The sequence below is a fragment of the Micrasema longulum genome, unplaced genomic scaffold (genome assembly GCF_059751315.1).
Source record: "Micrasema longulum isolate JH-2025_06_02 unplaced genomic scaffold, ASM5975131v1 h1tg001712l, whole genome shotgun sequence".
NCBI classification, from domain to species: Eukaryota; Metazoa; Arthropoda; class Insecta; order Trichoptera; family Brachycentridae; genus Micrasema; species Micrasema longulum.
This window is the reverse complement of record NW_028278890.1, coordinates 43878-65507: the sequence shown is the minus strand read 5'-3', so window position 1 is coordinate 65507 and position 21630 is coordinate 43878. Positions and strand designations below refer to the sequence as shown.

General features: G+C 32.4%; 1 protein-coding gene and 1 non-coding gene across 5 annotated transcripts; one reads left to right on the top strand and one right to left on the bottom strand.

Moving 5' to 3' along the window:
• Positions 1–4099: 4099 nt before the first annotated feature.
• On the top strand, positions 4100–17384 carry LOC148274257 (uncharacterized). 4 transcript variants are annotated; one of them, XM_088237381.1, is made up of 4 exons: positions 4100–4337; positions 6902–7627; positions 13732–14895; positions 16988–17269. In XM_088237381.1, the coding sequence occupies exons 1-4, from the start codon at positions 4207–4209 to the stop codon at positions 17049–17051; spliced, it is 2085 nt and encodes a 694-aa protein (XP_088093507.1). In that variant the 5' UTR covers positions 4100–4206; the 3' UTR covers positions 17052–17269. The 4 variants fall into 4 exon arrangements, with proteins under 4 accessions (XP_088093507.1, XP_088093509.1, XP_088093505.1 ...); XM_088237383.1 differs by lacking the exon at positions 6902–7627 and having other exon boundaries at positions 16988–17384; XM_088237379.1 differs by lacking the exon at positions 16988–17269 and having other exon boundaries at positions 13732–15165.
• Positions 17385–18872: 1488 nt separating this feature from the next.
• TRNAQ-UUG (transfer RNA glutamine (anticodon UUG)) lies at positions 18873–18944 on the bottom strand. Its single transcript has one exon. It is a non-coding gene; the product is annotated as a tRNA-Gln (tRNA).
• Between the last annotated feature and the right edge of the window lie 2686 nt (positions 18945–21630).

The following is a 21630-nucleotide window of genomic DNA, read 5'->3' as shown; positions in this document are numbered from 1 at the left end:
AACCGAAACTAAAACCTAATTTTTGCGTAAATATTTTAATAGTATTATTAATATTTAAAGCATTGTCCTTACGGTAAAACATTTCAATAAGTTTTAGTAAACATTTGTATACATTTAACCACAATATAAATCTACTATGATGAAGGTGTACAGTGGATTCTAATTTAAGTGTAATAAGTGCCCTGACGAAGAGACGGGAACGCCTTAAAATCGGCAGTCGTAAAAATACGTTAAATGATAATAAAAAAATGTTTACTAATATTTATTAAATATACATATTATTATATTACATATATAAATGTTTGCAAAAACAATTGCATTCCTTGCAATTAGGAGTTATAAGAATGGCATAATACCTATATATTACGCCGGGGACGTAGACAATTTTCGAAAAAAGAATAAATTTAAAATGTCTTGTAAATTTTTTGAAACGGTGAATTAAAAAAATATGGATGTGATGGATGTTTGTAGCTTCCCTAAACCATCCAATGAGTCCTGTAAATGCCTAGATTTCTATGTTATCGTTTTAAACATATTTATCCTCTCTGTTGTAATATGATATATTAAAATTGATCTACATAAATTTTAATGGCAGGATCAAATAAACATGAACCGTGACGTATTAGGGGCGTGGCCAATGGAATCACCGCTCTTGCGGGAATTTAAAATTACAAATTAAAAAGTAGGTGATTTGGTTCAGCGGGATGAATCTCACCCACGTGATATAGGTTTCTGCTCTTTTACTTCACAAAAGTCAACAGATGGAAGAGTTGAGGAAATGTGGATGTTCAAATATGGGCAGAATGGTGAATGTTACACAGTGTGTGAAGTGGCCACTTAAACCGTGGTTCGAATCCCACTCTACCCCAACTCGATTCCATTTTCTAATAGTGAGTTATTTACAACTCGTTGAAAATGGCCCTCAAAATTAAATATTTGGGTAAATCAAAAGAACGCAAATATTTCTTTTTAAAAAAAAAAAAAAAAAAACAGCCAATGACAGGCCATAAGCCCTGTAAATGCCTAGATTTCCATATTCCCTTCTCAAAAATGTTTTCTTTCGGTGTTGAAATTTAAATATGAACAACTCCCTAGGGAGGAAATCCAGCCAGTCTGCAAGCATTTGGACATAATCAAACATTGTTACATAAATTATCATCATTCCATGTCCGCTCCCTAGTTGGAGCATATAGTATCCACAAGGAGCCTCCATGCAACTCTTGTGCGTCCTTCCAAGTCAGGTTTTCGTCTCGAAGCTCTGACATAAACTGCCGACGAACAGTCAGCAGTGGACGTCTAGGACGTCGAGAATCCGATGCCTTGTAAAGTAGGCTAGCGTGGTTAAGGCTCTCAGGAGGCATTCGCAGTATATGGCCTAGCCAACCGTATTGCCTCCGCTTGACGACAGATAACGACGAGATTATATTATTAGATATCTACAAAAACACGATAAATTATTAAGGTCCATAAAAACAATAGTAAACAGAGGCAACCAAGTCACCAATACACATTATGATTCATAGTTAGAGAGGAAATGTTTAAAACTGGTAATCGCAGCATGGAAAAGATCCACCTCTCTCGGTAGGCTGTTCGATAGACCAATCATTCTCCCCACAGGCATCAACAACAGTAAATTTTTCCTGCATTCTGGAATAACAATAAGTTACTAACTCATATAGTGTCCATGCGGCTCGACTGTGGAATCATCTCCCATCCACCATCAAAGATGTTACTACATTATCTCTGTTTAAATCACGTCTGAAGAAACATCCCCTTTCTCTTCCTTAATCTCTCCTCCTTTCCTTTTTCCTCTTTTCGCTTTTTTCCTTTTTCCCATTGAGTAATAGTTTTGATTTAAGGTAATTTATAAACAAATACGTTTATTTCTACTTTTATATATTTTTAACTTTTTAATCTTTTTTTTTCTTCTATTGAATATGTTCTGTAACTTGAATTATAAAAATAAGACTTTTATTTTATTGGTTGGTTGGAAGAAATTGCCATTTGGCAATAAGCCCGCCAATGTACAAATAACATTATGTACAAAAAGTTAAATAAATAAATAAAAATAAGTCTGTTTTGCCTAGCTCTTAAAAAGTTGCTTGGTACACATAATTTTATGCGCTCCAAAATTTCGGGATTGTAAATAAAACTGCCAAAAGTTTAAAGGCCATCAAAAGCAAGGGAATGCTCCTTCTAGCTTTCAAACTAATGATACAAGCATACCTAAAAGGAACAATGCTGGGTACTGCAATGGGTAGTATCCATACTCTCTCATGTAGAGGTAACGAAGAAACTTCTTCTGTGTTCTCTCAACCATTAGTGAGTAACAGGATTCTTCCGCCCCTTGTCTGTTTATGAATGCATTACAAGTGTCCAGACTCAATACGGATTTTCTAGTGAGTCGGGGCATGTTCACAGGCATGGGTCGTTCTTGATTGTGTCGCTATAAACTGTGTCTCTGTCCCTAATACATATATGGATAATGTTATCAATAATTATAAAATAAATAAAAATAAAAACTACATGACGTCATGGACAAGCGCAGCCTGATCTAGGAATACCCAACACCTACGTGGGTAATATTGGCCAACGTGTTTTCGCATCTCACTTTCATCATATCCAACTTAGTACTATGTCATCTGAGCTAATATGGACAGGAAAGTTGGCGATTTTTTGACGCGTTTGAATTTACTAATTTGCAGAACGTGTGTGTCAATAAACTGAGTGGGTTTGTATTGCAACAGAGAAGGAGAACATCCGTGAGAAGGGAATATGGAAGTCTAGACAACGACTGACCGAAAAGTGAATGTTACACAGCGTGTAAGGTGATCAGATCAACAAACCTTTTGCAATCCATTCTCAGAAATGTATTTTATTTTTATTTTTATTTATCAAGAAAAAACAACAGTTGTTATATAAGAATACAAAATACAAAAAATAGTACATACATCCATTTAAAGTTTTTCACAAATATAATGAGAGAATATTTTACACAGTAAAGAGAAAAATAATATATTATGTAAGACATGAGAAAAAAAAGAGCTCGTAAGAAGGTTAAGGGATGAGGAAATAGAGTGGAAGAGTGGAAGAGTGGAGGTGAGGGATTTTCATAACATAGTTGACCAATTCAAAATTTTGATATTAAAATAAAATAAACATAATTAAAGAAACATAAACTTATTACACACTGACAAATGTTTCATTTTACAGTGTTTCAAAAAGTTTTTTTAAAGTCACAAAATTTTGTATTAAAAATATCTAAATGGGGACAAAGTAAATTAAATTTGGATCTTAGTTTTAATCCTGACCAAGGAAATCGACAGGAGAAAAGTCCGCCTCATCGTGTTTGCCCACCACTTTTGAGTTTCTGGGTTTGGTTCCTGGCGTAGACGTAAAATACTGATTTTAATGTTTTTTTAATGCAATATTTCATTGTACCTGGACGATGCGTAAAACTGATCACCTTACCTTCATGCAATAGATGATTGTACTACACTACATTTGGTTTACGAATGGAGTGCCCTATGCACCACTGGGTGCAGAAAGGGAGATGATGATGATTTTTTTTTCATTCAATCATTTAACATTCAATTCAATTTTTAGAAAATCTTAACTCGAGGTTCAAATCCCGCTCCACAACTCTCTCAAAAGTGCCCCAGAAGCATAGATATTAATAAAGGATCTTACACTCAAAAAACATTTTTTTTAAATAAATATATATTGCACATCAATATGGTAAACCGTAAACTTAAACATTCGGAAAATCATTCACTCAATTTGAATTTGAATCAGTTTGAAATGTTAGACAAACGCGTTAACCAGCCCAGGAACTGGATTAATTTCCACTAGATTTCCTATTTCAGAATTTTTCATCGAGTCAAAATACTCGTAAGGGTTATATAGGGTTTATTTTACATCAAACTGTATTCAATCAAACTATTTTTTACCACTCTCTTTAATCGATATAGCTTGGGCTCCAGAATGATCCAAACAATATGCAGACCTTTACTTTCTCCAAACTCTCTTTATGAGAATGATTTAACCTCAATAGTATACCAGCATTGGTAATGAACTGTGTGGGACTAGCTAGAATACCACTAACAGTCCGACTCTAAAAGCGAGTGGTTCTTTTCAATGGATGCCGAAAAAACATGCCGGTTGATTGTTTATTTAGAGTTTTAATCTTTGTTTTTTAATAGGAAAATGACTTCAATGTTGTGGTTAGTGTGTGTTTTGATGTGTGGTTACCAAACGCATGCAGAAGACGGCAGATCTGTAATCGACTTGAAAAATAACACAAATAGAAATAACTTCACGGGAAATGACCTTATACAGTAAGTACAATAATATAATAATAATAACAATTAAAACTTTACAGTACATGCTTTATCAATGTAGATACCAAAATAATACTTAAATACCAATACAGCACTCTGCGTTTAAAAATAATTTAAAAACTTGCCGAACAAACTCAAAATTATTAATGTCAGTAAAAAATTTAAGCTGAAATAATAAAAATTAATTTGGCATAATATTTATTACTTTAATTTCTTACTTTTTAAACCATATCTCAATTATTGTAAATTATGCTTTCGCATCATTTTCTATTGTTTTTAATGAGTATATATTTTTTTATATTTGATTATGTATGTAACTAAACTCGTATAATTCATATTTCAATATTTAAACCGATTATTTTTTATGTTTTTTTTTTGTTTTTTTTTTCTTCTTAACATAGAGAAGTACTAGAGTTCTTATTATTTACTCAAATATTTACATTTTATGACCATTTAATAAAAGTCGTAAATAACTTGTGCTGGAAAAATGGAAATTATTTATTGTTTTATTCTTTATTACTTATGTTTTATTTTTCTGAATTGTTATTCTATTGCTTCACATGTTATTATAATTGAATACATTAAACGATGTATTTTTTATTTTTGTTAATTATTATGGCTTAACACGGGCACAGCCTAAAATGCTTTAATAAGTTCATTAATCTGTAAAAGAGTGTAATTTGAATGAATAAATAAATTAATATAACTGACATAATTAATTATTCCGTTTTAACGTACTCGTATTTAAATATTTTGATGGAAATTTAAAAAATACTGATTTTTAATACTTTATGTGAATCATTTATTTATTGACACTTTATATACATATACAATAAATATACATATAAGGGCGGGCATATTGCCTTAAGGCAATTTCTTCCTACCTACCCAAACCGTTCAGCCGACTATTGTCCAATGGTGAACATAGGCCTAGCCCTTAAGTTTCCACATCTCCCCATCCTGAGCCAACCGCCTCCAACCGCTTCCAGCAACCCGTCTTATGACATCAAACCACCTTGTCTGAGGCTTGCCGACATTCCTTCTGCCTGTTTTGGGACGCCATTTCAAGATTTTTTTAGTCCACATAGTCTATGGTTCTGGCTATATGGCAACTCTGTAGACCACATCGGTGACCTTTGATCTCGCTCTTGTCCATCTATTGGCTCTTCTGTCCATCAACGAAATACTCAGCATTCTCCTTTCCATAGCTCCTTCTGTCACTGATAATTTGTGTAAATTTTTTTGGTGAACACAAACGTTTTTAGCCATATAACAGTACAGAGAAAACACAAGCATCAAATCGTTTCTTCTTGAAGTAATGTGAGTACTTCGGAAACTTAAGGATATACAAGAGCTTACCAAAGGCAGCCTAAGCTGGACCTCGCCTTTTTTCCATTTCCACCTTTTGACTATCTTTCCCGCTTGTGAATAATTTCTTTATATTTTTTAGGTTATAAACTCAAAACTAATATCTTTCTTTTACATATCAGTTTTCTTATCATGTCATATTTACCAGAACCTCTTATACGGGGGGGTACTTTACACGCAATGCCATATAAAGGTTTCCCTTGTATATAAATCAATTTGGGAATAAAAAAAAATATTGTTTATTATTTTTGTACCTAAAAAGTAGCATTTCCACAAAAAAATTTAGTACATTTTTTGTTATGTACTGTGTTATTTTCAAATCGTATAAAAAGAGGTCCGAGGTTTATTTAAATATATATATATATATATATATATATATATATATTTAGCACCAAGACAGGCCAGGAGGCCTAATTACAGAACACCCAAGCTTGAGAAAAATCACATTTAATTTTTGTATTCTCACCGGGAATCGAACCCGGTACCTAACATTTTGAACAATGGACTTTAAATTATTTTATATTTGAGTTTAAGTTTTCATTAGATCCCGTACCAACTGTCTATTGCATCTTTTTTGGTACTGTATTTTGTTTCATTTTTTATAATGTACTTTTTCCCCAAATAAAAAACGTTTAAAAATTGTATTTGTTTATAAAACATATGCCCTTGAGGGGATTTTTCACTTAAATGGTATCAGAGGTTTAATGTTTTGTAATTCTTTAGGTAGAATATTGAAAGATCTTGGACCAACGTGTAAGGAGTGCCTCTGTGCGAACTTAGTTCTGCATCCTGGAACTGACAGTACACCATCGGAACTACCGCTAATCCAATTTGAATTATTACTAAATAATTCCCTATTTAAGTAAACATATTTCAGGTACTGAAATAAATCATATCTGTATCTCAAAATCAGAAAATTCGGGTTTATCTCACTGTTGTTTTGGGCTTGCGTTATGTTAAAACCCTTAAGAAACTTAAGACCCGCTAAAAGCCTAGTAACTTCAGTAGTTTTTTTTGTCTTTTCTTAGGTTAAGATTTTATTTTAAACGTTTCTTTCCGAAATTTCGTAATGTATTGAAAAACACCATATGTAATTCTATTATCTTTAATTAAACAATAATCCTCGTTATCTAACGTTCATTCTAGTGATTCAGTTTATTGTGTGTTGTACCGTCACATTTTTATCTTTGTAGATTCCTATCGAAGTTGGCACGACAAGAAAGCAAACCGAGGTTACGGTTTCCAACGGACGATTATGACGAAACTCCAGACGATCCATTTTACGGAGAAAACCCTAACTTTAATCCACATTATGACCAGGGATCTAACATAGTTTTCGAAAGACCTTCGAAAAATCCTCAACGGGAAAGATATCCCGAAGATGCTTATCAAAACGAGCAGAATCTTCAAAACGTGCCGTATTATCCTCAAGAATTCGATCAAAACGGACCCTACTTTCAAAAATACAAGCCAGGAGTTTTTCAGAATGGACAATACGCGCAGAAATTTCCTGATCCGTCTTACATCAATCAAGGACCATTTTACAGACCTCCCAGGAAGAGAAAACAAAAGAAGCGACCGAGTTCTTATCCTAACCCATTTCCTATTTCCCAGGATCCTTTAGACCCGTACTTTCAAAACTATCCTCCATATCAAGATCCATACCAACAGCGCCCTGGACACAACTTTCCGCCTTATCCTCAGAACTATCCCCCTTACCCGCAAGATTACCCTCAAGGATTTGGTCCCGAAGAACAAAGTCCTTTTGGAAGTTTGATGAACGCCTTGAGCTCAATAGCGAAGCATGATGACCAGAAATGCGTGCCACGGTTGCTGTGTGAAGTAGCTGCCGGTGGTAATCCAAGCTATCGACAGAATTCATTCTTGCCTTCGTTTGCTAGCACGGAGTCTCTCTTCACGTAAGATCAAATATTAATATTTCTATAATTCTTACTTAAAAATACATTAAAAATATTACTAACTATCTTATGTAAAAATATCCTAACACTTAAATATGTACATAATGTACAAAAAACACCCGGAAATTGTAAAAAAAAAACATCATTTTTTTTATATTTTAAAAAAATTATTTTACATATTTATTACAGCAATATACAAGTAATTATTTATACAACAAATTAATTCAGTAGTAAAAGTAAAGATCCATATTTTTTATTTTTGCTGTTGGTTCATCAAAACAATTATCATTCATTTATCAAAATGCATTTTGTTCCCTTCAAAGTAGGCTCCATAGAGTGCAATACAGCTATGCCTACATCTCCTTCAGCGAATTTCGTTTTATGGCCTCTATCGTTTCTAAGCGGCACCCCCGTAGGGGCAGTTTAAGTTTTGGAAATAAGAAAAAAAATACACGGAGCTATATCCGGTGGTCGGTCGTTCATGTATCCATCGTTATTTCTAGCAGAGATGCTGCATTACAACACCCTCGAATCTCGTAGTCAATTTTTTTTTTTACCTTTTTTAGTGAACTGGACGACCGACATAATATATTCATGTTGTTTTTTTTTTTTTTTTAATATATATTTGGACCCCTGTATTAAGTAGCTTTACGCGTCATGTACAAGGCTAAGGTACTCGGAAAAATCGTTTTTGTTTGTCTTGGAAATGGGATGTTCGATCACTGATTTTGGTTTATTACCTTTAAGAGTCCAATCACCATCGTTGCAAAGTTCAAGAACAATGGCGCGTGATAACTACCTTTAACTACAGTGTGGATATCTGTTTAGGATATTCCATATTTCCTGCATTCTGCTTCAAGATTATGGCGTTGTAAACTGAAAAATGGGCACTGAAATAACAGATGTTCGATTCTCTGTGAAGAAATATCATCGCATGGACAATAGTCATCATTCTTTAATTCAAACCTATATAGATATATACATATATACAATATACACATTTACTAAATATACATATTAACAAATTACAACAGGGATGGAGAATACCTTAAAAAGGGAATATGGAAGTCTAGGCATTCACAGGACTTATGACCTGTCATTGGCTGGTTTAAGTGGCCACTTTACACACTGTGTAACAATCACCATTCTGCCAATGTTTGAACATGCATATTTCCTCAACTCTTTCATATGTTGGCTTTCCCTGTAAATGCCTAGACTTCCATATTCCCTTTTTAAAAATGTTTTCCCTCTCTGTTGAAATAAATTAAAATTTATTTATTTATTTACTTCTTGTTTTATAGCTTTTACTACATTTTTATTTATATCAACAGATTTCAACAAAAACGAAGAATCTCTACGAAGATAATTTGGAAGTCTCGACACTGGAAATGTCATTTGATATGCCCAGATATAATTTTTATCTTACCAAAGAGACTCTAATAGTAATAAATATATTATTTAATTTTTGATAGTAAGTCAAAATGCTTGCAGACTGGCTGGATTTTCTCAGTAGGAAATTATTCATTTTTAAATTGGTTACAACAGTGAGACTTTTAATAAGGAAATATGGAAGTCTAGGAATTTACAAGGCTTATGGCCTGTCTTTTAACTTCGCTATTATGAGCTCTTTAACTTCGCTAAAATCAACAAATGGAAGAATTGAAGAAACATTGGAAAAATGGTTAATGTTACATGATGTGAAAAGTGGCCACTTTAACCAGTCAATGACAAGTCATGAGCCCTGTAAATGCCTAGACTTCCATATTCCCTTTTTAAGGTATTTTCCATCCCTGTTGTGATTTGTTAATCTTAATGACTCCCGTGGGGGTGAAATCCAGTCTTTTTTTTGTTTATTTTTTTATTTATTTATTTAGTTCTATGTATTACATATTCTAATATATATTTACAACACAATATTTACATCTATACTTATTCTAACATTATTTATCACTATTATACACTTAGTATCCTAATTTATAATATTAACTGTTTCATATGTACATTTTCATTAATTATATTCACTATTTACACTATTTACTACCTAATATTTTTCACATATATACTTTTTACATTTAATTTTAAATATATTTACATTAATTTAATTTTTTATGCTTTCTGGCATTTCTTCAAATAGTTTTGTTCCCTTGTACATAAGGCAGTTCTGGGACATTGCTTTTGATTTCTTTTCCAGTCTTATATTTTAGATCCTCTTGTTGCATAGTTATGAAAGAACTTATTATTTTTTAGTTTATTTTGAAAATATCTCGGAACTATTCCTTTAATAATTTTGTTTATTTCATTGGCAACATTGAATTTGATTCTTTGATCAATTGTCATGATATCTAGAAGTTGAATCATTTTCTTAACATTTGTCGACAAACATTTGGACAAACTCAAATATTGTAAATATGCATATATTTTTTAATTATTGTTAGAAATATTATTTCTCAACTGAATAGTTGACCATATATCATTTTCCTTTTTAGAGAGAGATATGTAAATTTCTTATGTTACAAATCGAACTTACGTTTAACAATAACACCTCCCACACAGATGAAATATTTTTGAGCACTTTCTCTGTCCAGACATGGAAAACTGTTGGCAAAAAAAGACCTGATTTATTATTAATTCATTAATTAAAATGCATTGACAATTGTACATAACCATTTGCCGACTTTTCTATGTGTACTGGTTTTGAGACGTACCTACCGTAAATATGCAAATTACACTAACCACATCTTCATAAAACTTTTATCTGCACCCGGTGGCGCATACGGGCACTACATTGTTAAATCAAATGCAGTGTACCTCAGTCATATGTTACAGGAAGGTAAAGTGATCAGTTTTACGCTTCAGACGCCAGTCCTGGGACAGTAAAACACATTTGTGGAAAATCATAATTAAAAACAAATATTTCATGTCAACCTTTCCAGGATTCGAAACCGAGACTTCAAGCATGGCAGGCGTTCACCATAGTAATTCTATAAAAATATAAAACCAACGTGTTGATTAGACACATGCTATTAAAAGCTTACACTAACATATTGCTCCCACTGGATCAAACATTTTAAAATTACAATCAGTGCACTTTAGTTAATCCTTTGCTCACTGACGATAGAAATTCATAGTGTAAAATAACTCATACATCATATGAGAATACATTTGATAAAACTAACTACTGCCGTAAGAAATTCGGTAATTTTTTAGTAGTTTCGGCTATTTGAAGAACAGTAAAACTCCAATTATCCGGATATCTGAGTGCCAGATTTTTTCGCCTTTTAAATAATACATCTTAATCAAATTGAATTCTTACTTTAAAGAGTCCACTAAAGTCAATTGCATAGTCAAATTAAAATTTAATACATCTCGATTTTTTATTTTCTGATAACCATGTGGATATTTGGCAATCTGGATGACTGGAGTTTGGATAAATGAAGTTCTACGGTAATTAGTTCCAAAAAATGATTTCCGGTTCATTTAAAGTTGTTTACTCTTTTACGACTCTATATTTATAATAGGCATTTATTTAAAATAATAATTCTGGTTTGATTATCCCGGGTTTTTTATTTATTTTTGTAAATATATCGTATCGGAAAAATAACAACTCTTTAAATTGTAATTGCCTGACGGTACAAATTTGTACCACAATTTTATATATATATATATTAAATAAAGTTTTCTTTTTAAAAAAAAAAACAAGAAAAATTGGTAATCATTTTCAAGCTATAAACAGCATTCAAAATGACAAAGTTATAAATATCTACTTAATTTATGTTCTGGGATCAAAGAGTCTATCTACTTTAAAATCGGGTTGTGGTCCCGTGGCTAGTATTGCGAACTCACAGCCAGAGGTTCGAGGTTCAAACCCAACTGGATTTCCATTTTTTATCAGTGAGTTATTTAAAATTCGTTGAAAATGGCCACCAAAATTTTGATATTTGGATAAATTATAAGAACGCTAATATTTTTTAAAAACAAAAAAACTTTAAAAAAGTTGCCAAAAATCGTTCATAATTACATATTAACATTACATTATAAGCAGTCAGTATGCAAATCGTTTAAAGATTTCTATTTATTTTTTAATTTAAATGCTTAAATTACATAAAACCACAAGTTTTTTGTATTTATGTCCTGCATAATATATAAAAAAAAGTCATACCAATCTATTATACCTACACTGCAAAGGAGCAAAAAAGTAAAAGTTTTTACGTAATTTAATACCTTCTTTCACATTCTGTTTTTGGTTACGTGATTTTTGCATGCTAATTTAAAATTTAAGGATTGTATAGACGCCAGCTCATTTTATGTTAATATATTCTAAGTGACCAATACTTATATAAAACATAGTGATGATTTTGATTTGCTTATCTTTTTTAAGTATAAAGAATTGAGTTAAGTACGTTTCACGTATTACAACAGAGATTGTAATATTCAAGTGTGTTAAGTAGCCATTAAAACCAGCCAATGACAGATCACAAGTCTTGTTAATGCCTAGACTTCCATATATCCTTTTCAAATATGTTCTTCGTCTCTGTTATACAATGTTAATCTCAAAAACTCACTCAGATTGAAAACCAGTTCTTGCCTAAAAACATTTATACAAGATTTTACCAAATGGTCCAAAAAGCATAAAAATTAAATATTGGCCACCTCCCTGTTGTAGCGGTGAAGACACTTGATCTTTGCACGGAAGGTTCCGGGTTCGATTCCCGGCGAGAACACAAAAATTAAAAATGTTAATTTTCTTAAGCCTGTGTTTTGTGAAATGTAATTTACTCTCAGCTTGTTGTGGTGCAAAAATAATGTAAACATAAAATTCACAAAAAAAAGTCTTTGCCTGGTAGGTAAAATTAGTTAGTCAGACGAACTCCATCTACATCAATAAAGGTTTGAGTTATTTAAGGTGCCAAAAATCAACCGATGGAAAGGTTAAAAATATATTAAATTTCAAAAATAAGCAGAATGATGAATGTTACACATTGTGTAAAGTAGTCACTTATACCAGTCAATTAACGTATTTTTATGACATGATACATATTTATATCAAAATAGTTCAAATACCTAATCTAAAAAACGGTGATTAATCGCGCGATCTAATGTTTGGCAGATAAGAAACGTAAGGTAGTATTATAAATAGACAACTTATTCCTATGCTAACTTTTCCTTAGGTATAGTAAATTAATATTGCGTTGCATTAATGATGCGAATATTCATATGAATATTGTTAAGTACCTTTCATTCGATTATGACATTGAATAATATTGGCGGATTGTGGGCTGCATGATTTTGCTGAAGTTTTGTTTCGATTTTTTAAAGTTTTATATTATGAAAATGGTGGCTTACTTCGTCTGGACCAATAGTTTGAATTAAAAGAACTTCAGACTGATAGGAGAATAGGGGAATATCACATACTACGAATACCGATAAAAATATATAAATTGGATTTAGAATAATTAAATGTATTTTCAAAATTAATATGGATATTGTGGAGAAATGTTTTCATATACAAATGTAAAAAAAGAAATTCAATAAAAATACGTTTGTAGAAAAACGCGACGTGTTTGGCCTTGTAACGTCAAGATTTGTGATATTGTTCAACGCAAATTTCAAAGGCAAGGAAAAAATAATCATGAATCGTGACGTATTCGGGGCGCGGCCAATGAAATGACCGTTTTTGCGGGAATTCATTGTTACAAATTTAAAATGATTTTTTTGAAATTTAAAATGATAAAATTAGCAATTTTTTTATTTACTGAATAGAGATAGGACAGTATTTTAAAGACCTTTATTATTTTTAAAATGTAAAAAAAAAATCCCAAATTTCAGAAAAAGAGAGACATAAACGCATTGCGCTCCTATTTATGACATCTGATTTCACTCCGAACATAGCAACATAAGCGCGCATTCTGTGTTACCAATACAAGAAAAACTAATATTAAATAATAAGTTAGTTTCTAAATATTCTTAATAAAAAATCCATCTTAATGTAAAGCGTGGTTTTTGCACAATATTTTTAGGTATATTACTCTCAGCTGGCACATTAATGGCGTCAAATTTATCATCAACCACGAAATGAAGATTAATGAACGTACATTTTTTTCCAGGCTTCTTTCGGCATTGACCGGTGGCGTTTCTCCTCTGTTGGTATTTGGACGTGCAGCACTTCTCGGTGTGATGTCTCAAGGAAGTCCTACTTCGTGTCGTTATGCATATCCTGATTGTCCAAGAGATCCCGACAGACTGGTAGAGTATCTCAACAACCACAACGGAGGCTTTTTCCGTTTCTTCAACGGTCTTACCAACAATCTACAAGATCAATCTAACGATAACGGATTACAGAATTATCCGAATCAACAACAAAATCTTCCCTCGGGTTCACAGCAACAGCAATTCGGTTTGAATCAGCTCACTCAATTGTTTGGCCAGGCACTAGGACAATTGAATCCCGGACAATTGAATCCCGGACAATTAAATCCCGGACAATTCAATCCCGGACAATTCAATCAGAACACTAGGCCGTACAATCAAAATGAAATATACAGTCAAAGACCGAGCTACTATCCAAGCAATGGAGAGTTTGGAAATAATCAAAGATATCCCTATCGATTTAAGTATCAAAATAGAGGTAACACAAATAATAATTCCGATAATGACACTATACAAAGTGAAGCAAGAATTTTGAATAAACCTGGATTTTATAACGACCATTCTAGTGATTCTAATAGAATACAAAACCTTGGACTATCGTCTTCTAATGATCTGTATTTATCCCAAAGCTTTCACGATATTAATCTCGCGATTCCTTCAATCAGTAATGGGCAGAATGGAGTGCTGAAATTTCCCGATAATAGCAGATTCCAAGATCAACTCAAAGTGTCTGGAATTCCTGAATCATTGTATACAAACCCTCTTAAATTTCCGTCAAGCGCCACTAATTTTAATTACGATGATGGATCTCCCAAACGCCCTAAGACCTTATTTTTCCCGGGTTCGGAGCAGACCGGAAATCCAAATTTGCCCCTTCCGAAACCGCTGCCCTTTTACGACCATACGCGGATGATTTTTCCCGATAGAACTGGAACAGGAAACTTGAAATTTGATTCAGAAAAATTGACGCCCATTTATAGACCGGATATTTACAGGAACGAGGCGTCTTATTACCAAGGAAGCTACAACCCAAGTCAGTATCAACCAAGCAACAACTATCAAAATCAATATCAGGGAACCACCTTTCCGAATCAATATCAATCTTCTACGCACAAGAAGAGGTATGTTTATATTGTCAGAGGAAATGGGGATCCTAATCACCCCGAAATTGTAGAAGATAATAAATTACGAAGGAATATAGAAGCCAAGTCTCTAGAACCTTCACCACCCACCATGGAGAATCGGAGGGATGGACAAGCGTGGACATTTCCATCTCCGTATCAAGGAGTTATTTATGATGATAACTCTTTTAGTATAAAACATTGATATAAAGTAAAACAATATGTTATTAAATTTATATGTATCTAGTAATAATATATTTTATAATAAAATCCGCCTATTAACTTTAAATTATGTAGGCATGTAAATAATTGATTTGGTTATAATTTTATTAGTATTCCTGTTCCATTTTTGTTTTAATATTCACGAGGATGTTCACGTTGGACTGATCACTTTACCTCCACGCTGCATTTAGTTTACCTACGAATGCAGAGCCCTATGCACCACTGGCCACCTAAAGGGAAATTATGATGATCGTGGTGATTTTTTAAACAAACATATTTTATTTTATCATTAATTTATTTCTAAAGAACCCAGGACCTCAAGCGTGATAGGCGAAAATGCAAACCACTTCATCCCATTTTTTTTCAGTACTTTTACCTGTAAGTAGCCACCGGATGAAAATTCAAGATAAATGCGAGATTCGAATGTCATTATACATATATAAAAATTAACCTACACACAAAATTCCAGCATAAATGATTAACTGATTTTCAAGTGAAATTAGATACAAATATAGATAAAAAGTAGATAAACTTACAGAATAACACGCTGTGTTCACCCCGTAAGAGTCGGAAAAGAGGATAAAACGCTGCTTTAATATGTCTTTCAATACAGTCTCGCTTCATGCATTTCGACTTTTGACGTGTCCATCTTTTATTTGTTGATACCGGTCTTCACATGTCTTTCTCGGTCTTCCTCATTTTCTACGTCTATCAACATTCGCATCGTAAATCCTTTTCGTTGTCCTTTCGCTCTACATATTAAAACCAACAAAACAACAACCAACCAAGATAATTATTGAATGGAAGAGAGTGAAACAGAGTGTGTGTGAACAAAAAAAATTGCTGAAATATAGAAAGGGAATAAAAATGACAAAAAAATCCTAGAAAACATTAAAACATTTTGGAAAGCGGTAAAAAAAACTCGAATTCGTAATTCGTTTGTATCTTGTTTTGATAAATAATGGATCCAAAATAATGATATTCGAATACGAGTAAAAGTCGAACTGCACTACAGCGTCGCTGCACTTCAGAGACGCTGCGCTATAAAATTTTGTACGGAGTTTCGCGCAATTTAGCGCAGCTCTACTGCTGTTTGTTTAAGCCAAAAAAATAAAACAATATTTTGTGTTGTTGCAACGCGCCGTGCAGTGTCGCGCAGTACCGCTCTTGTGTGGTTTGACCTAAAAACTTATCAGCAGGCTTATTCCGTTACCATTTCGTTTCGTAAGTTCGTTCGTTCGTCATATCGTCAGGATCGTAAAACAATGATGCGTGTGTTTTTCTTCAACTTCTAGGAGAGAGGTTTAATTTTTTTTGACACCTGATGTCATAACTTGATAAGTACAAAAGTATTCCATTTGATACTTAAGTTAGTTAAGTATATACGTAAAAAAGGCTTTATATAACTTTTTCAATATCAAATATAAAAGAAAGTTCGTCATTGTTCTCGACGATATATCCATCACACTCTTACGCATTTAAAATCGTATTTCGCTCTCATTCCCTCTTATACGATACGAATGAATTTACGAAACGACCCTTAAAGCGTTTGTGTCCATTACAACTACAATATTTGGATAGTTACAAACATCCACTAGATGTAACATTGTGGCTAAGTGATAAAGAAGAACGACAGTATGGCTATCTTTGTCGCTCACACACAAAACGTAAAGATGTCGCGTAGCCCGTGGCTCTTAGCTTGAATATTGACATTTTGAACTTGACACCGCACCGGCTCGAGTAATTTGGTAATTAAAACAATATGGAAAGGTAAATTAGGCGCAATCTGCATTATTTTCAAATAAAATAAAGTTTTATTTGCATGTTAGTAGTTTATTTCATCTATTTATAAGTTTTTTCTTGAAATGAGATTTTTTGGTTTGTCCCAAAAACGGACATGTACAAAACGTTCGAATATTATTAAACTTGAATGAAAAATTCATTTAAAGAAATGTCCGTTTAAAGGGACGATAAAAAATTATTATTCCAGTTCTGTTGTCCTGGAGGGTAAATAATACAGTTCTGCGTGAAACAGAAACAGAATCCTGGCCGAGTGCTTTTTTATCAATGGTTTTTCTCAAGTGAAATTTATGTTTATAGATACGCAGTTCATTATTACTTAAAGGGAAAATATTATGTACATAAAAAAAAATTAAAGATGTAAAAAAATAATTCAATAACTAAAACTAAACTGGTCTATGTAACATTTTTGGTGAAATCGAACTAAGTGCATTATTGAACTAAAAAAAATAAAATCTATCTGAACAGAAGTGGTATACATATGTTAATTTTGCACCCAAATGCTATTCCTCTCAAAACAATCACATTAAAATTTTAATGCTTTTTTTGATATTCATAAGTGGTCTATAAATAATACATTTTTTGGTGCGTATTGTTTCAATGACAAATCTTTTAAATGCAGAGTTTTAAATAAATCATTCTGCCTTTAAGGTATGCCCAAGCTTAATAACATTTTTGCGAACCAGAAGGAGCATTGCCTTGCTTATGATGACCTTCACACTTCTGAACGGGTTTATTTATAATCCCATTTTTGAGGGCATAAAATTATATGTACCGAGCAACTATTTAAGAGCTTGGCAACACCACTTGTTCTTCCTAAATACATAATTAATTGACCGTAGATGATTGGTCTTTTGAACAGCCTACCGAGAGAGGTGGATCTCTTCCATGCTGGGATTTCCAGTTTTAGACTTTTCCTCTCGTTGAAATTGAATATTCATGGGCAATTGCTTCAATCATCTTTAGTTGAAGTCACTAAAAATATTAATGAACCATTGGCTAACGTTCGCAGCAAGAAGAGAGACCACCCCTTACAAAATCCCGAAAGCAACTGCGCAAAACAGGCGACTGGCGTACTATAGCAGTAGTACAGGTCACTTTGCTACTGGGCAGCGTGACGCGTGAATTTGTCTCTCTCGCTCGCGAATATACCTACTGTACGTAACAGTATTTATTATATTTATAGAGATACTAAAGCTATAAATTGTAATATGTACTAGCTACATATCAACGGGAAGGGAGAGCTAATAATATATTTTGCACATTTTTTAAAACGTGTTTTTGTAAATATCTAATAATTATATGTATATTGTAATTAGCAGTCGTGTTGTAATATACATTTAAATAAAATAAACAAATAAATTAACTACAAAGCTAACATAAGTATGTAAAATATTCACTTACCATAAATGAATATTTGCACACTGAATGTAAACGTGTTTCATCTGTTTTCTCGAGTTTTTTTATTTTGTAACATAGGCCAGTTTATTTTCAGGCTAGCTAGTTTTAGTATTCAAGAAAAAATTTTACTTATATGATGTTGGCCCATTCGGAAAACGGGTTCCGAACAAACCCATGATAGCCGAACGCACTAATAACTACATCACAAGGTTTATTGATTTATTTACATATTACATTACATTAATACGATAAAAAAATTTAGATTAAAAACACATCAAATAAAACCTAAAAATTTCGTATAAGCATACCTACTCGTATATAACATAACAAAATTACATATGCATAAAAAATATCTTTTGTTACGAATATAATAAATTAATTTAGAAAATAATATTAATTTGGTTCAAAATTGTACGCTCAAACTCCTAAAGATTATTTTGATTATGGAAAAAAACAATTTTATTTTTTTTAGAAACCTTATCAGTGTGGTAATTAAAAATACTAAATTACGCGAAGAAATAAACTTTTTTAATCCTACAAAAAAATTCAACCACAGGTTCCACCGAGATTTGAACTCGGATCGCTGGATTCAAAGTCCAGAGTGCTAACCATTACACCATGGAACCGGATGGCAACACTGCCAGAAATTTACTTCTGTTAATTTTGAGCCGATTGGACGATTTTAAAAGAAAACTATCTACACTTATCTATTATTATTTCATACTAGATACAATATTTTGTCATTGTACGGTGAGTATCATAAATATTAAATTATGGATACTAATATTTACAGAGGTTATCGATAGTGTTTGATTACGTATTATGCGTTATAAGTTATAAATAAACTGTATCTAAGATTGTGTTGTAGTTCTTTAGGACTTGAAAGTTGAAAGTAAAAGTGATGACGAATATTCATAGGAACTAAAAGTAACTGACGTCAATGATATGAATTTAATGTTTTAATATTGATGTAGGCAGTGAAGACAGTGGCGTGCGCAGAGTTTATAAATAATAAAACACGCGAGTCTACTTTTTGCCGTTTTAAACTTAAAAACTGAGTATTTATTACAAAAAGCTGTATTATAGGTGAATAAAACACCGAATTCCAATTTTTTAAATAAACGTTTTTTTTAAGTTCAGAGAAAAATCTGAAACCCACTGTTTTAATGCAAAAAAAACATCAGTAGTCCCAGATACGCTATTTTCGTTTTAAAAGTAATAAATATTTTACATTGAAAGTTCTTTATATAATGTGTAATGGGATTCTTCCAACCTTAATGAACGAAATTATCTCGAAGCAGGCTCTATCAGATGTCCTGTGGTGAACTAGGCACTTGTCGTTTTCTTGATTCGTTACGCACGCAATAACACGACACGGTGGATTAAATAACTTATCGATAGCTAAAATAACTTATTAGCGATCGCGCTGTGAATACAAAGATCACATCCACTTTTTATGGTTGTTATGGTATTATAAGCCGAAGAGAAAAAGGATTTTACCCGCAGTAGAGTAATTACAACATTCTTAATAGGGTTCAGTCGGTAGTTAATAAATTTAACACAGCAACCTGATAAATGTGCAATACACAATAAACAATATAAACATAGTAAATGTGGAGCTACCAGAATGAAATTGTCTCATTTGGTTCAGAAGTTATAATGTTTTGGAAGTCGGACAGTCCCAAAATCCTGTTTCCAGAACATTTCGTTCGATTGAAGACTCCCGTGGTTCCCGAAGGTAAATTCAATTACACAAGTGTCATAAATAGCTTTGTTCTTGGCTGTAGTTGATGCGTAAATTAGTCACTGAAATATTAGTTACCGCTGACATTCAAAATTTTTTTAATGTTATAAAATAAATACTAAGAACACAATAGAAATTGTTTGTATGTGCCCCGTTAGCCAGTTAAAAAAATTGTACTTTTTCACACTTACTGTTTACACGTAACCGAGGGCCGACGGTCTATAGATGCGCTGGGGCTGAACCGGTGAAATAATACGCAATGATTAAATTAGACATCTGCAAACATGACTTCAAAAATATATACAAGAGCATTAGCAAAAAGTACAAGTATTTTTATCAAAAAACGCGCAAACTCATATGAGACAACGATAATATTTTAAGATGCAAGCTTATATGAGACAATGTTGATATTTTAAGATAGAAACTGATATGAGACAATAATCATATTTTAATATGCAAACTGATATTAGATAATGATAATGTTTTAAAATGCAAACTGACACTAGGCAATGATAATGTTTTAAGATGCAAACTGATATGAGACAATGATAATATTTTAAGACGCAATTTGTTATGGTTTATTTTAACGTGCGCACCACACGTTTTATATCAAACTCATAAAAAGAAAGAGTGAAGACGCTGGATCGTGAAACAGAAATACTTTCATACAATCTTTTCCATAATTTGTTTGTACTTGGGAGCGCTGCACGAAGTTGTACGAAAATCAACGGAGACAACCGATCTCCCCGATGATCGTTTATCTTGCGTTTATCTGTTTATCTTTCTCGTGGGTTGTGCGTTTGTTTTAAAATAAAGTAGGAAGTTTTTATTCCTTAATGTTAATTTAGTTATGAATATTTGTTGAGTGAAAATGTGCGGTATTGTCTGAATATTATAATAATATTAAACGTTGACTAAACAACAGTATTTTGATAGCTTAGAGTTTGTGTGGCTTTGCGTTGTTTACGATCTGTCAGTGTTGTTAACCCAACGTATATATTTTTTTTTATCTAAAGCATTCGCTTAAGTCAATTACTAATTAATATTCGTTCATGATCAAAATAATATACATTAAAAACAATAATTAATCAAATGATCAAAAACTCTAAATTAAAACTTATGGAGTGCCTAAAGCCAATTTAGAAATAAAACAGCAGTGCAAGTAAAAAAATAAAAGTTTCGATCGTTCTTTTAATTTTTGTTTATACGATAAAGCGTCCTGGCAATGTGGATTTGATAAACTAAATAGTTTTTTTTGTTTTCCTTGTTTTATTTGGTGTGGTATTTCTAGACTATAACCGGTGTTAAAGATTTAACTCGTTTGTCTCAAAATGTTAAAATACATCGTTCATCTCAAACAAATCAAACACAAGAGCCAGACTCTTTTTTGGCAAGTTCAACCTTAATTGTTCCATTTTTTTACTGCGTGTTTTGTTTTTTTACGCAAATAAAGGTTTTTATTGAAAAAAAAAAATAATATCAAGTTCATTTACAGTACAAGAGATATTTTAGTTACAGTAGTTATATTCAGAGTACCGGTCTCAAATTAAACAACATAATGAACTTGT

Excerpts from the sequence above, each read along its gene's own strand:
- LOC148274257 (XM_088237379.1), top strand. The coding sequence starts at position 4,207 with ATGACTTCAATGTTGTGGTTAGTGTGTGTTTTGATGTGTGGTTACCAA. Across the intron at positions 4,338-6,901 it reads ACGGGAAATGACCTTATACA|ATTCCTATCGAAGTTGGCAC; the intron begins GTAAGTACAATA and ends TTATCTTTGTAG. Across the intron at positions 7,628-13,731 it reads AGCACGGAGTCTCTCTTCAC|GCTTCTTTCGGCATTGACCG; the intron begins GTAAGATCAAAT and ends ATTTTTTTCCAG.